General features: G+C 49.2%; 1 protein-coding gene across 3 annotated transcripts in view; it reads right to left on the bottom strand.

Annotated features, from left to right (window-relative positions):
• Positions 1–12,024, bottom strand: part of ACLY (ATP citrate lyase) — a 42,797-nt gene that overhangs the window by 11,450 nt on the left and 19,323 nt on the right. For 2 of the 3 annotated variants that reach the window (XM_031040207.2, XM_031040208.2), the window contains 6 exons: positions 9,563–9,704; positions 9,112–9,280; positions 6,318–6,422; positions 5,339–5,535; positions 2,168–2,249; positions 1,007–1,117 (listed from right to left, as the gene is read on the bottom strand). In XM_031040207.2, coding sequence (XP_030896067.1) covers positions 1,007–1,117; positions 2,168–2,249; positions 5,339–5,535; positions 6,318–6,422; positions 9,112–9,280; positions 9,563–9,704 — 806 coding nt within the window. The remainder of the gene's footprint in view (positions 1–1,006; positions 1,118–2,167; positions 2,250–5,338; positions 5,536–6,317; positions 6,423–9,111; positions 9,281–9,562; positions 9,705–12,024) is intronic. The other variant, XM_081805009.1, reaches the window with a different exon arrangement.

Here is a 12,024-nt window from a genome sequence, read left to right as displayed (position 1 = left end):
GGCTATAGGACCAGTGTTTTGTGGAACATAGTTCTGAAAAATGTCACCTATACAAACACCTCCAGTTTCTACTCCCATTGCTCAGTTCTTAATTCTGTTTTCCTGAGGAGCTGTCTCTGCTTGCCAACAGGTGGAGATTTTGTTGCATACCTTTATTACCTCCTCTATAGGGCAGAAAGTTCTGCAAGGTCATGTGACCTAATTAAGAAATCAAAAATCACTTATTAGCTGGGCAGTCACTGTACTCTACATTTATATATGCCTGAAATTTCATAATGTTTTAAAAAATTAGGGGTGCCTGGGTGGCTCAGTCATTAAGCGTCTGCCTTCAGCTCAGGTCATGATCCCAGGGTCCTGGGATTGAGCCCCGCCTCGGGCTCCCTGCTCGGCAGGAAGCCTGCTTCACCCTCTCCCACTCCCCCTGCTTGTGTTTCCTCTCTCACTGTCTCTCTCTGTCAAATAAATAAAATCTTAAAGGAAAATTTAACTGAAAGACAAAAATAAAACGCTGTGAGGACCTGTCCCACCCTTGGGGTGATGATGGGTGCCCAGCCAGAAAGAGAAGAGAGTGCTGCGCTCGCTCACTGCAGGCCTCTGGGCACCTTCACATCCACAACAAACCTGGCTTTCTTCTACAGCCCCTCCCCATGCCCCTCCCCAGCTCTGCACCTGTGTGTCCTCGCCCTTCCCAGCCTCCCTTTCGGGAAGCAAACCCCTTTCTCATCCCTTAGATGCAGTGCAAGCCTCACCGTCCCTGCGGAGGCATCTCAGCTCCTCCAGACAGAACTGCACCGACTCCAAGCAGGGACTCGCCTGCTGATGACTGCCCCCCACCCTCCAGTGGACTTAACCTCCTAGAAAGCAGGGCCCTGGCTGGACCTTGCGGTAACCCAGCAAGTAATAAATGTTCCTGGGACTAACGAGCTGCTTAACAAGATGACCACATGGTTCACCTTGAATGCCCGCTTTGGCCTCCCTGTCCACGAGTGACCCGCCCCAGCTGTACCTCAGAGGAGAACATGGTGGCACAGGTCCCGATGCACCAGCAGACCACGGGCTTGGTGATGCGGCCCTCCTTGATGCCCCGGCAGATCTTATATTCCTCAGTGCCCCCTATCTGCCAAGGAACAGGGAACGAGAAAAAGCCCACAAGTTAGGGGAACCCGTCCCGAGCTGCTGTGGGAAGCACTGCCGCAGGAAAATCTGCCCCAGATCAGGGAGGGGTCACAGGCACCAGGGGTCCTGACTTACAACTTGGCTAGAAAATGAAGGCACATGGGCTTTGGCCAAATAATAGCCTGTAAGACTGAGACTGGATGCATGGAAGAATTGTAACGGGGGAGTGGGTACCCTCCGGAGTCCCCGGGACTCCCCCTCCCTGATCTAAGGGTATAAGATGATTTTGGGGGCGCCTGGGTGGCCCAGTTGGTTAAGCGACTGCCTTCGGCTCAGGTCATGATCCTGGAGTCCCAGGATCTAGTCCCGCATCGGGCTCCCTGCTCGGTGGGGAGTCTGCTTCTCCCTCTGACCTTCCTCCTTCTCATGCTGTCTCTCATTCTCTCTCTCTCAAATAAATAAATAAAATCTTAAAAAAAAAAAAAGATGATTTTGGATCAGACCTGCTCAGGGGCACAAGCAAGGAATGGGGTTAAAGGACTCTCCCAAACTGAAAAAGTGCACTTCTTACTCCAGCTACGCACTGCCCGAGAGACCAAGGCCAGCCAAAAGCTTCTTCTTTATTGGTACTAAAATGTCTTGTGCCACCAAGAGGCAAGAAGTTTCAGGAACAAACATGACAGTGTTGACGGTGATGGCCTTTATGTCCCAGAGTGTAGGGAGCAGGATTACCAGGGACTGTCACATTAAGTTATATATAACCAAAATGCATGCTTTTTTTTTTTTTTTTAAGATTTTATTTATTTATTTGTCAGAGAGACAGAACACAAGCAGGGGGAGAGGCAGGCAGAGGGAGAAGCAGGCTCCCCGCCGAGCAAGGAGCCCGATGTGGGACTCGATCCCAGGACCCTGGGATCATGACCTGAGCCAAAGGCAGCCGCTTAACTGACTGAGCCACCCAGGTGTCCCGCATTTTTTTTTTTTTAAATGGAGCTCACACATTACTTTTAGAGTCAGAAAAATAAAATTAACAAAACAAAACAAAACTCACCTCTCCAAGAACCACAATCATTTTCACTCCTGGAGTATCCTGGTAACGTAGCACATGATCCATAAATGTTGAGCCAGGGTACCTGGTGATAGCAGAGAGAACACATGGGATCAGCAGGCCTGGGGAGGTGCAGGTACAGGTGTAGGAAGCTACCAGGAACATGTGAGGCTTCTCGTGAGGGCCCAGAGATGCCTCAAGTGTTGGGGGTGGGTAATAAATGAAGCACAAGGGAAGGGAAGGAGGAAAGGGGAGGTTTGCTCGGCAGTAAGAGATGCTTACAGAGCACATGTGTGGTGGTTTTAAAATACGGCTGCAGGGGCGCCTGGGTGGCTCAGTCGGTTAAGTGACTGCCTTTGGCTCAGGTCATGATCCTGGAGTCCCGGGATCGAGTCCCGCATCGGGCTCCCAGCTCGGCAGGGAGTCTGCTTCTCCCTCTGACCCTCCTCCCTCTCATGTTCTCTGTCTCTCATTCTCTCTCTCTCAAATAAATAAATAAAGTCTTTAAAAAAAAAAATAAAATACGGCTGCAAATTCTTTTAACAAGGTGGAACCTCATGCCTCTCTTGCGTATGAATCAGGCTTGATAATTAGTTTCTAATAAACAAAATGTGGCAGAAGTGATTCTCTGACAATGACTTCCGTGGCAGGGTTATAGAAAAAACAGCTTCTGTCTCGCACTCTCTCTTGAATTGCTCACTCTGGGGGATGCTGGTCACTACGTCCTGACGACACTGAGCAGCCTGTGGAAAAGCCCACAAGAAAGCCCCTTGCCAGCCTGTGGATGGGCCATGTTCTATTATAGTTTGAAACCACCTGCTTTGCGTGACTTTTTTTTCTTTAACACAGCAATACATAATACAGCGTGCCAACTCATGTCCCAGGATTGGCAGGCTATGGCTGCATCTCTATATAGGCCTGTACACATAGTTGGTCCCTGAATGACGTGATGGTTGGGAACATCCATCCCCACCACATGCAGTCGAAAACCCAAGTAGACAGGGGCGCCTGGGCATTTCAGTCAATTGGGCATCTGCCTTTGGCTCAGGTCATGATCCCGGGGTCCTGGGACTGAGCCCCGCACTGGGCTCCCTGCTCAGTAGAAAGCCTGCTTCTCCCTCTCCCACTCCTCCTGCTTGTGTTCCCTCTCTTGCTCTCTGTCAAAAAATAAATACAATCTTTAAAAAAAAATAAAAGAAAAAAAGGAAAAGAAAATCCAAGTATAACTATGACTCCCCAAAAACTTAACTACTAATAGCCTACTGTTGACCGGAGCCTTGCTGATAACATCAGTAGTCGATTAACACGTATTTTGTATGTTATACGCGTTATACACTATGTTCCTACACTAAAGTAAGGCTAGAGAAAAGAGAATGTGATTAACAAAGCCATAAAGAAAATACATTTACAGTACCGTGGTGTATTTATTGAAAAAAATCTGCATATTAGTGGACCCATGCAGTTCAAACCCGTGTTGTTCAAGGGTCCCCTGTATTTTTTTACTTTCTCCTGTCACATGAGATTACTAAAGGATTGTTTAAGGCCAAGGATGCTTCTCTGCAGATCTTTGAGAGCACTGTACATCACAAGGGGACAGTGTAACTGCCCAGACTTAAAATTTGAGCTGGAGCCCGTCATCAGGGAACACCGAGGACGAGGGTCCCCCAGGCCGTAGCCTCAAAGACGTGGTGAGAGATCTTCCTCACTCAGGAAGTCCATCTGACACGATACTGGAGAGCGAGGAGACGGACAAGGTGCCTCACTTGCCCAACAGCTTTTGGTTGAGGCAAAGAGCAGGAGATGTAATAATAAACAGCAATGGCTAACGTGTATTATGGCATTAGGTGGTAGGCATTACTCTAAAATAATACTCTACTGATTACCATTCCCACTAACAAAAACAATGAATATACTATCTGTGAAATAAGAAGAAATAAAGATTTGGTCTCTGTCTCCAGTTCCTGACGCAGAGCTCCTAAAACCCTTGGGATTTCCTAGATGACAAGGGTGTCTTTTATTCTCATGAGGCAACTCTTGGTGGGCGCCTGCAGAGCTCCTGGATGTGGGCTGGTCACTAGAAAACCAAGCCATGATCAGAGGCTTGGAATTTTCAGCCCTACTCACCATCCTTTGGGGAGGGGAGAAAGGCCAGAGATTGAATTAATAATCAATCATGCCTACATGATGAAGTCTCCATAAAAAATCCCCAAAGAAAGGGGTTTGCAGAGCTTCTGGGTTGGTGAGCACACCAAGGCCCTGGGAGGGTAGCATGCCCACAGAGGGCACAGAAGCTCCATGCACTGCCCCCCGTAACTTGCCATATGTGTTTCTTTCCTCTGGTTGTTCCTGGGTTCTGAAAGCCATTCTAGCAAATTACCAAACCCAAGAAGGGAGGTGTGGAGACCCCCAATGTATAGTCAGTTGGTCAGGAGTACCAGAAGCCTGGACTTGCAGTTGGCATTTTGTGAGGCTGAGCCCTTCACCTGTGGGATCTGGTACGAACTCCAGGTAGATACTGTCAGAATTGAAATGCATTGCAGGACGCCCAGCAGAGAATTGGAGAACTGCCTGGCACAGGAAAAAAAATCCCAAAATCTGGTAGCCAGAAGGGTCAGTGAGGTCATGGTAGAGAGTAGAGAAACAATTCTTCCTTTCACTATTACAGACTACAGTTAACACCTGCTGAGTCAAGTGCTAGGTAGGCCCTGTATTAGCCACCTTCTATAAATATTACCCTCACTTAATCCTCGAAACAACCCCATGAGGTGGCTGCTATTATTTTACCCATTTGATCTATAAGGATGACGGAGGTCTGCGGAGGGTAAATGATCTGCCCAGGACACTTCCCTGGTCAACAGAGAAACTGGGATTTGAGCCCCTTGCTCTGATTTCAGAATCAGTCCTACCAACCGCTCCGCTCTGCTGCCTCCCTATGGCCACAACTCAGACAAGGAAAAGAATTACCCCCAAAGCCTAAACACCTTTGAAAAACATCTTTTCCTGTTTTTTTTTTTTTTCTGAGTTCATGCTGATGTCAGTCCTGAGACAGAGTAGAAATGCCGTTTTATGGACTTCACTCGGCAGCAGCGAGCAGAGATTGGAGGACCCAGCACCCCCCTTCTCCTAGCCCACCACTCCCCAGCATGGGAGACCCGCCTCGGGCCAGCCGATCACCTGTCCCCGCCAATGGCCACACCCTCGTAGACGCCGTCTGTGGTCCGAGAGATGATGTTGTTGAGCTCGTTGGACATGCCCCCAGAGCGCGAGACGTAGGCCACGCTGCCAGGGCGGTACAGCTTGGAGGCCAGGATGTTGTCCAGCATCCCACCTGTATTCCCAATCTTAAAGCACCCGGGCTTGATGCCTCCAACCTGTGAGGGCACAAACAGCAGTCAGGAAGGAAGTGTAAGCTCCTGACTGACCACAGGGCTCAGTGGAATCATGAGGCCCAGTGCTACCTGCTCAACCCCCCGCCGGCTGGTCAGGATGGGAAGGAAATGGTCCGAGAGAGCTAACACCTGCACACTGGGTTTCCAGCTTAGGAAGAATCTCATCTCTCCCTCAAGAGCCATTACACAAGAAAAAAGAGAACCCTGCTTGTAAAACATGGCTTACTACTGCAGATTCAGATTTGTATACTCAGGATTAAGTCACCTCCTCCGCTTTAAAAGGGTGACAGCACCCAGGAAAAGTGTAAAATACACGTGTACACCTCTGCTCAACATCACCCTCTGCCTCAGAGATGAAAGAAAATCTGACCGTCAGACAACTTTTTAAGGCAACAACTAAGGAAGAACAACAACAAAATAGTCCCACGGCAATTTCTTTCTATGTGAAGGCCTTTGGGCAAATAAAACCTGTAAGTAGATTCTTCTTCAGTTCATGGTTAAAGGAATAATCAAAGACCATGCTATGGTTGTATGAAGGTGGGCAAACACACAAAAAATCTTCATTAGCCCCCTAAAACTATAAAGGTGATAGGGACTGGGGAGAGAGCCCTTTAAAGTAACTGGATATAAACTGACTTTCAATGGGTACTCTCCGAATCTTTTCAACCTAAGAGGGAAACCGAAGAGTCAACAAGTCTTTCTGTGGGCCCAGAACTTCGAAAGATAGCCTTGAACTTAAAAGGCTTTCCGGAAAGGACACTCACAGTGGCAGGTCCAATGATGGTCACTCCCTTCTGGTCCGCCTTCTTGATCAGCTTCCTTGTGAGGGCCTCAGGGATGCCTTCAGCTATGATGGCGATGGTCCGGATCTAAAGGACAGTCCCTTTCTGTTAACTTTGTGCCTCAGATGAAGCAACGGGGTGGCGCCCTTAATGGGACCCACCTTCCATGCCCCCTTCCAGGCTCTAAGAACCAAGTATGCAGTTAACCAAGTTATCAGTATGCACCCCTTTCTTCCCATAGGCCTCTGTCACTAGCCTGACCACTCCAACCCTCTCCCAAAAAGAGAGGTATAGACATCCAAAGCCAATCTCCATTGGTTAACACCACAGTAACTCAGGAACCAAGCAGGAGCAAATGTTTCTGAAAACCCACTACCATCAAGAGTGGCTATATTCTCTCCCAACCAAAAACCCACAAGACTCAGACCCACCTGCTCCCCACCTGTCCTAGTGCCTATTCATAAAGCAGGTATCTATGGCTTTTTCCACTGTGTCCTCTGAGTCTCTGACTCTACGTCCCAGGGTCAGTAAGGGACACAAATGAGCTGCTTACACACTCAGACCAGAGAGTGGGCTGGGGGAGAAAGCCAGAAGGAGTGGGGGTAGGCAGAAAAGATCGAGAACCATCTCTCTCTGGCTCTAGAACAGAGGCCAACAAACTTTTTCTGGCTTTTTTGGTCATGTGGTCTCTGCAGTAACTACTAAACTTTGCCTCTGTAGCATGAAGGCAGCCATGGACAATACATAAATGAACACAGCATGGCTGTGTTCCAACAAAACTTTATTTGAGAAACAGACAGTGGGCTAGGTTTGACCCTTAGGCTATAGTTTGCTAAACTTCGCTCTAGAATAAAAAAGCAGCTCATTTTCAGCAGGTGTGCTTTTGTTTTTGCTTCACTGAGATGGCAAAACAAGTTTACATTCTCCAGTCGTACACTGAACTAAGCCAGTCTGGGATCAGACAATAATTGTGAACAGAAGAATCAATATCTTAATCTATAAAGACTCATACAAATCAGTAACAAAAAACACAAACACTCAACAGGAAAAAAAAAAAAAGGAAGGGAGAGCAAGTCACAAAATATAAATGGTCAATAAATGTTTTTAAAAGCTCATCTTAGGGGCGCCTGGGTGGCTCAGTCGGTTAAGCATCTGCCTTCAGCTCAGGTCATGATCCCGGAGTCCCAGGATCGAGCCCCTCATTGGGCTCTCTGCTCAGCAGGGAGCCCGCTTCTCCTTCTCCCACTCCCCCATGCTCATGTTCTCTCTCTCTCTCTAATAAATAAATAAAATCTTTTTTTTTTTTTAAAAAGCTAATCTTAGTTAATAATCAAAGATATGCAGATTAGGGACGCCTGGCTGGCTCAGCTGGTTAAGCATCTGCCTTCAGCTCAGGTTGTGATCCCAGGGTCCTGGGAGCAAGCCCTGCGATGGGCTCCTTGCTCAGCAGGGAGTCTGCTTCTTCCTCTTCCTCTGCCCCCTCCTCCCACCTGTGTGCCCATGTGCATGTGCGCTCTCTCCCTAATAAATATAAATCTTAAAAAATATGCTAATTAAATAAAATACCTATCACTTGTCAAATACATGCTTTTCTTAGAGAGTGCGTGTGTGGGAGCAGGGGTGGAGAGGCACAAGGAGAGGGAGAGAGAATCTTAAGCAGGCTCTACCCCAATGCAGAGCCCAACTCAGGGCTCCATCTCACGACCCTGAGATCATGACCTGAGCAGAAATCAAGAGTCGGATGCTTAACCGAGTGAGCCACCCAGATGCCCCAAATACATGTTTTTAAAACGCAAACATTCAGTGTTGGCCAGGGTACAAGGAAGCAGGCATTCCTGAATCACTGATGGAGTTTCTGTCCTTATAACTTTTCTGGAGGGCACCTGGGCAGGATGGATCAAAGGCTTTCAAATCTGCACATTCTTTTTTTTTTTTTTTTTTTAAGATTTTATTTATTTATCTGACAGAGAGAGACACAGCGAGAGAGGGAACACAAGCAGGGGGAGTGGGAGAGGGAAAAGCAGGCTTCCCACTAAGCAGGGAGCCCGATGAGGGGCTCGATCCCAGGACCCTGGGATCATGACCTGAGCCGAAGGCAGACACTTAACGACTGAGCCACCTAGGCGCCCCTAAATCTGCACATTCTGATGCAGCAGTCTGACTTCCAGACATTTATGCTGGGAAAATAATTAAGAACATACACAAATGTTCATCTAAGATGCTCACCACAAGACCTGAAAAAGCGAAACTGATGTTTGCCAATGAATATTTATGGATGTGGAAAGAGTAACTGAAGAAAATGGACTACAAAACAGTCACGTATAGTATTATTCCACATGTTCAAATCCAGAAAAAGGAACAGAGGAGGATCTATTCAAATGTTGGCAACCATATTTCTGGGAAACTGGAATTGACTGAGGTATTCATTTTTTTTCTTTTTATTTAATAGTATTTAAATTTTCTCTACAATAAACATGTAATAATTTTATAATAAGAAATTGCTTTTGATTCTGTTGTGAAAGCCGGTCTTAGCAGCACAGGGGGGACCTGGTGGGGGGCAGATGATCCTGAACGGACTCTCTGTTAGCCTAGGTAAGCAGCCCTGTCCAGCCTGCTTGCCCTCAGTTACCACACTATCTTCTAAAGATCAAGCGTATCCAACCATTTTCTCCCACACCACCGGCCAGTCCTGAGCGCCAAGTCCTTTTTCCACAGTGCCAGAAGACACCATTCAGGAGTTTTCCCTGCTTCCCCACCCCTGTGCCCACTGATCTACCTGCGCGTAATTCATGGTCTCAATGGTACTGTCATAAGCTGAGCGGAGAGAGGCAAAGTTGATCAGCACATCTACTTCTGGGTGTTTCTTCATGGCATCAGCCATGTTCTTGAAGACGGGGATCAGGATTTCCTTGTGACCCCAGTAAAACTTCTGCTTGTGGTCCCCACTGAGAGAGGAGGAAGACGGGTCAGGATACCCCCAAACTGTCAGGGCTGGGGAGGGGGAAGCCAACGGGAGGAGCGTCATCTAGAAGGTGGAGAGACAGGGTCCCATATGTGGGAAACAGATCCCCTAGGAATATGGATCGCCCCCAGTCTGGGATGGCAGATGCTCCCCCAGCAAAGGGGATAATCTTGCTGGCTCCCCTGGGTCTGTCTTAGTGAGGGAGAGGAGATGAGGAAATCCCACTTGGTAGCCATCTCTTGCTTCCCGCCATGGTGGGACTCACGTGAAAGGGTACACCATGGCGGCCACTGAGGGCTCGTCTCGGGAGCAGACATAGTCGAAGTCCAGCATGCCCTGCACGGCCCGGGTCTGCATGCCCCACACGATGGCCTTGGTATGGCGGCTGAAGAGGGTGGCACTCTTTCCTGGTGGGCAAAGACACAGCGAGTGCACCGAGTGCACCCAGAACACACACTCCCGGGAGACCGGCAGGGGCTGCCGCACCCCTCCACACCCAGCTCGGGGAGAGGGGCTCATCAGCACGGCAAAGGGACGTCAAGAGGCTGGGACTCTGAGAGCTGGGAGAAGAGGTGCCCTGGTTTCTTTGCAAAGAGGTGGCAGAGCAAAGAGAGCTAAGAGGACCTGCCTAGCTGGTAAAGAGCTAGCAATGAACACAGAAAGGACTCCCGTGCAGAGAAAAGACCCACAGGCGGAGAATCCCTACAGGAGGAACTGCTCCGCCTCACAGGACAGGCATGTAATCAGCATTTTGCTTACATGCAAATGAAGGCTTGATCGATTATTTTTAAAGACGCTGAGAAAAAAACATCAAGCTCTCCCAATTCTGGTGGCCACACGATTTCAAACAACCCGACAATTATCACCTCTAAATCTGGACATTCCCACATGGGGGGGTGGGGTGGGGAAATTCCCACACTTGGGTCAAGATCTGAATCCTCAGGATTCTAGGTCAGTGTAGGTCCAAAGAAGAGGCTGGCTGCAGCCTTATTTCTACCTGAGGTTCTGGTCGGAGCACACTGGCTTCGTGGCATCCCCCTAACATTCTCTGTGCCGTCCCCTCCCTCCTGCCCGCCTCCCTCTAGCAGGTGGCCCTCTCCTGCTCAGAACAAGGCTCTCAGGCAATTCTCCAGGGGGCAGAAGAGTGAGAGGCAAAAGAAGCGGGGAGAAGAGCTGTCAGAAGTGCTTGCACGGCCTGAAGGGAAAGGCCCCTTCACCACCCTGCAGACAGGTGACCTGTCCCTCCCATTCTCTGCAAGTCACTGGAGGACAAGTCACTGGAGGACAAGTCACTGGAGGAAAGTAGCCCCTGGGGAGGCTCTCAGCTCCCCCGGGGAGAACAAGGCACCGAGCTCAGGGGCCATCTGGTATTAATTAACCTAGTGTGCTAGTGCAGGCTTGGCTAATCAGGTTTAAGGTCTGATAAAATAAATTTGAGATCACTCTCCCAAGGCATGCAGGGTTCTCATCCCTACATAGGCTTGCTTCTTCCCTCTCAGCTGTAAGCTTCTCATACCAGAAGTCTCCTGCTGTTCCAAATACCTGGGACTTGTGTCACCAGATCCATCTGCGTTCTCATGAGACATGAGCTCACAGAACAAAGACGGTCACCTAATCCAGTACCCTCACTTCCCAGGCCCCGGAACCTGAAGTTCAGAGCTGACAGATGATGGAGATTCTGTCATCTAGCATCAGGGCCAGATTATATACTAAATTACGATGCAGCTCAACTGTACAAGGGAGGAGGGCAGGATACAAACCAGAAGGGCCCGGCCTCTCCCCATCCTTGGGGGAACCCACACCACCACCCCCCCAAGTCAGAGTGTGAGCAAGCACACAAACATGCATCTGTCTACCCAGGAGAGTACAGAAAAGCCTGGAATCTCTACAAGCCCACACGCACATCCAGCATGAAAGGGGCAGAATTCAAGCGTGCTCCACCTTGAGCACAGAAATGGCAAAGCCTAAGGCTGTCATCCTCAGGCCACCAGCAGCAGGGGCTAACTAACATCCCCCACCAGGCTCCTCTGCTGGCTCAGGGACTAATAGTAAGAGACCCCAGCCCTTGGGTGGAAGAGCTCTCAGAACTGGGGTAGACCCCTGTTCTTTTGGCACAGGGCTCAGCCTCAGCTCTGGTCTTTCAGGTAACAAAGGATCTTTCCAGAGACAGGAAACATAGGGATTAAAGGCAGATAGTGAGAGGACTGCATCCCTGGCCTTCCTAGGGGGATATCTGATCCTAGCCTAGTTGCCCCTTCCCCTCCCCTTAGCAAGGGATCAAAGGTCAACATCTGAAGTTTCCCCTTGCCCAGGGAAAACTCTCCCACAGCTGTGAATGTCAAAAAGTTAAGTGGAAGCCCTGATGCTTTGAAGGGACAGTGTTTGCGTGAACGTGTGAGTGAGCACGGCAAATGTCCCTCGTAAGCAATGACCTCCTACCCCAAGGCCCAGATCCCCTCTTCAGATTTACTGCACATCCAACTGGGCTTCTACCTCTCTCCTTGACTTGTCTAGCCTGTCTTCCACCCAAAACCCAGAGAAGTTTGAATCCGCTGCTGGCACTGAGAGCTCAGGGATGCAGGAGGCAGTGGTGAGGCTAGGTGGGAAAGTAAGAAGAGACCTTGAGACCCAGATGAGAATCCCAGAAGCCTGAGGTTGCCCTCCTTGCCCCTGCGCTGCCCCTCCGCCTTTAGCTTCCATGGCTCCCTCCTTCCCAGGACGCCCCTC

The sequence above is a fragment of the Leptonychotes weddellii genome, chromosome 15 (assembly GCF_054177405.1).
Source record: "Leptonychotes weddellii isolate Sample4059 chromosome 15, ASM5417740v2, whole genome shotgun sequence".
Classification (NCBI taxonomy): domain Eukaryota; kingdom Metazoa; phylum Chordata; class Mammalia; order Carnivora; family Phocidae; genus Leptonychotes; species Leptonychotes weddellii.
Note: the sequence above shows the minus strand (reverse complement) of the source record. Positions and strands in the feature narration are given on the sequence as shown.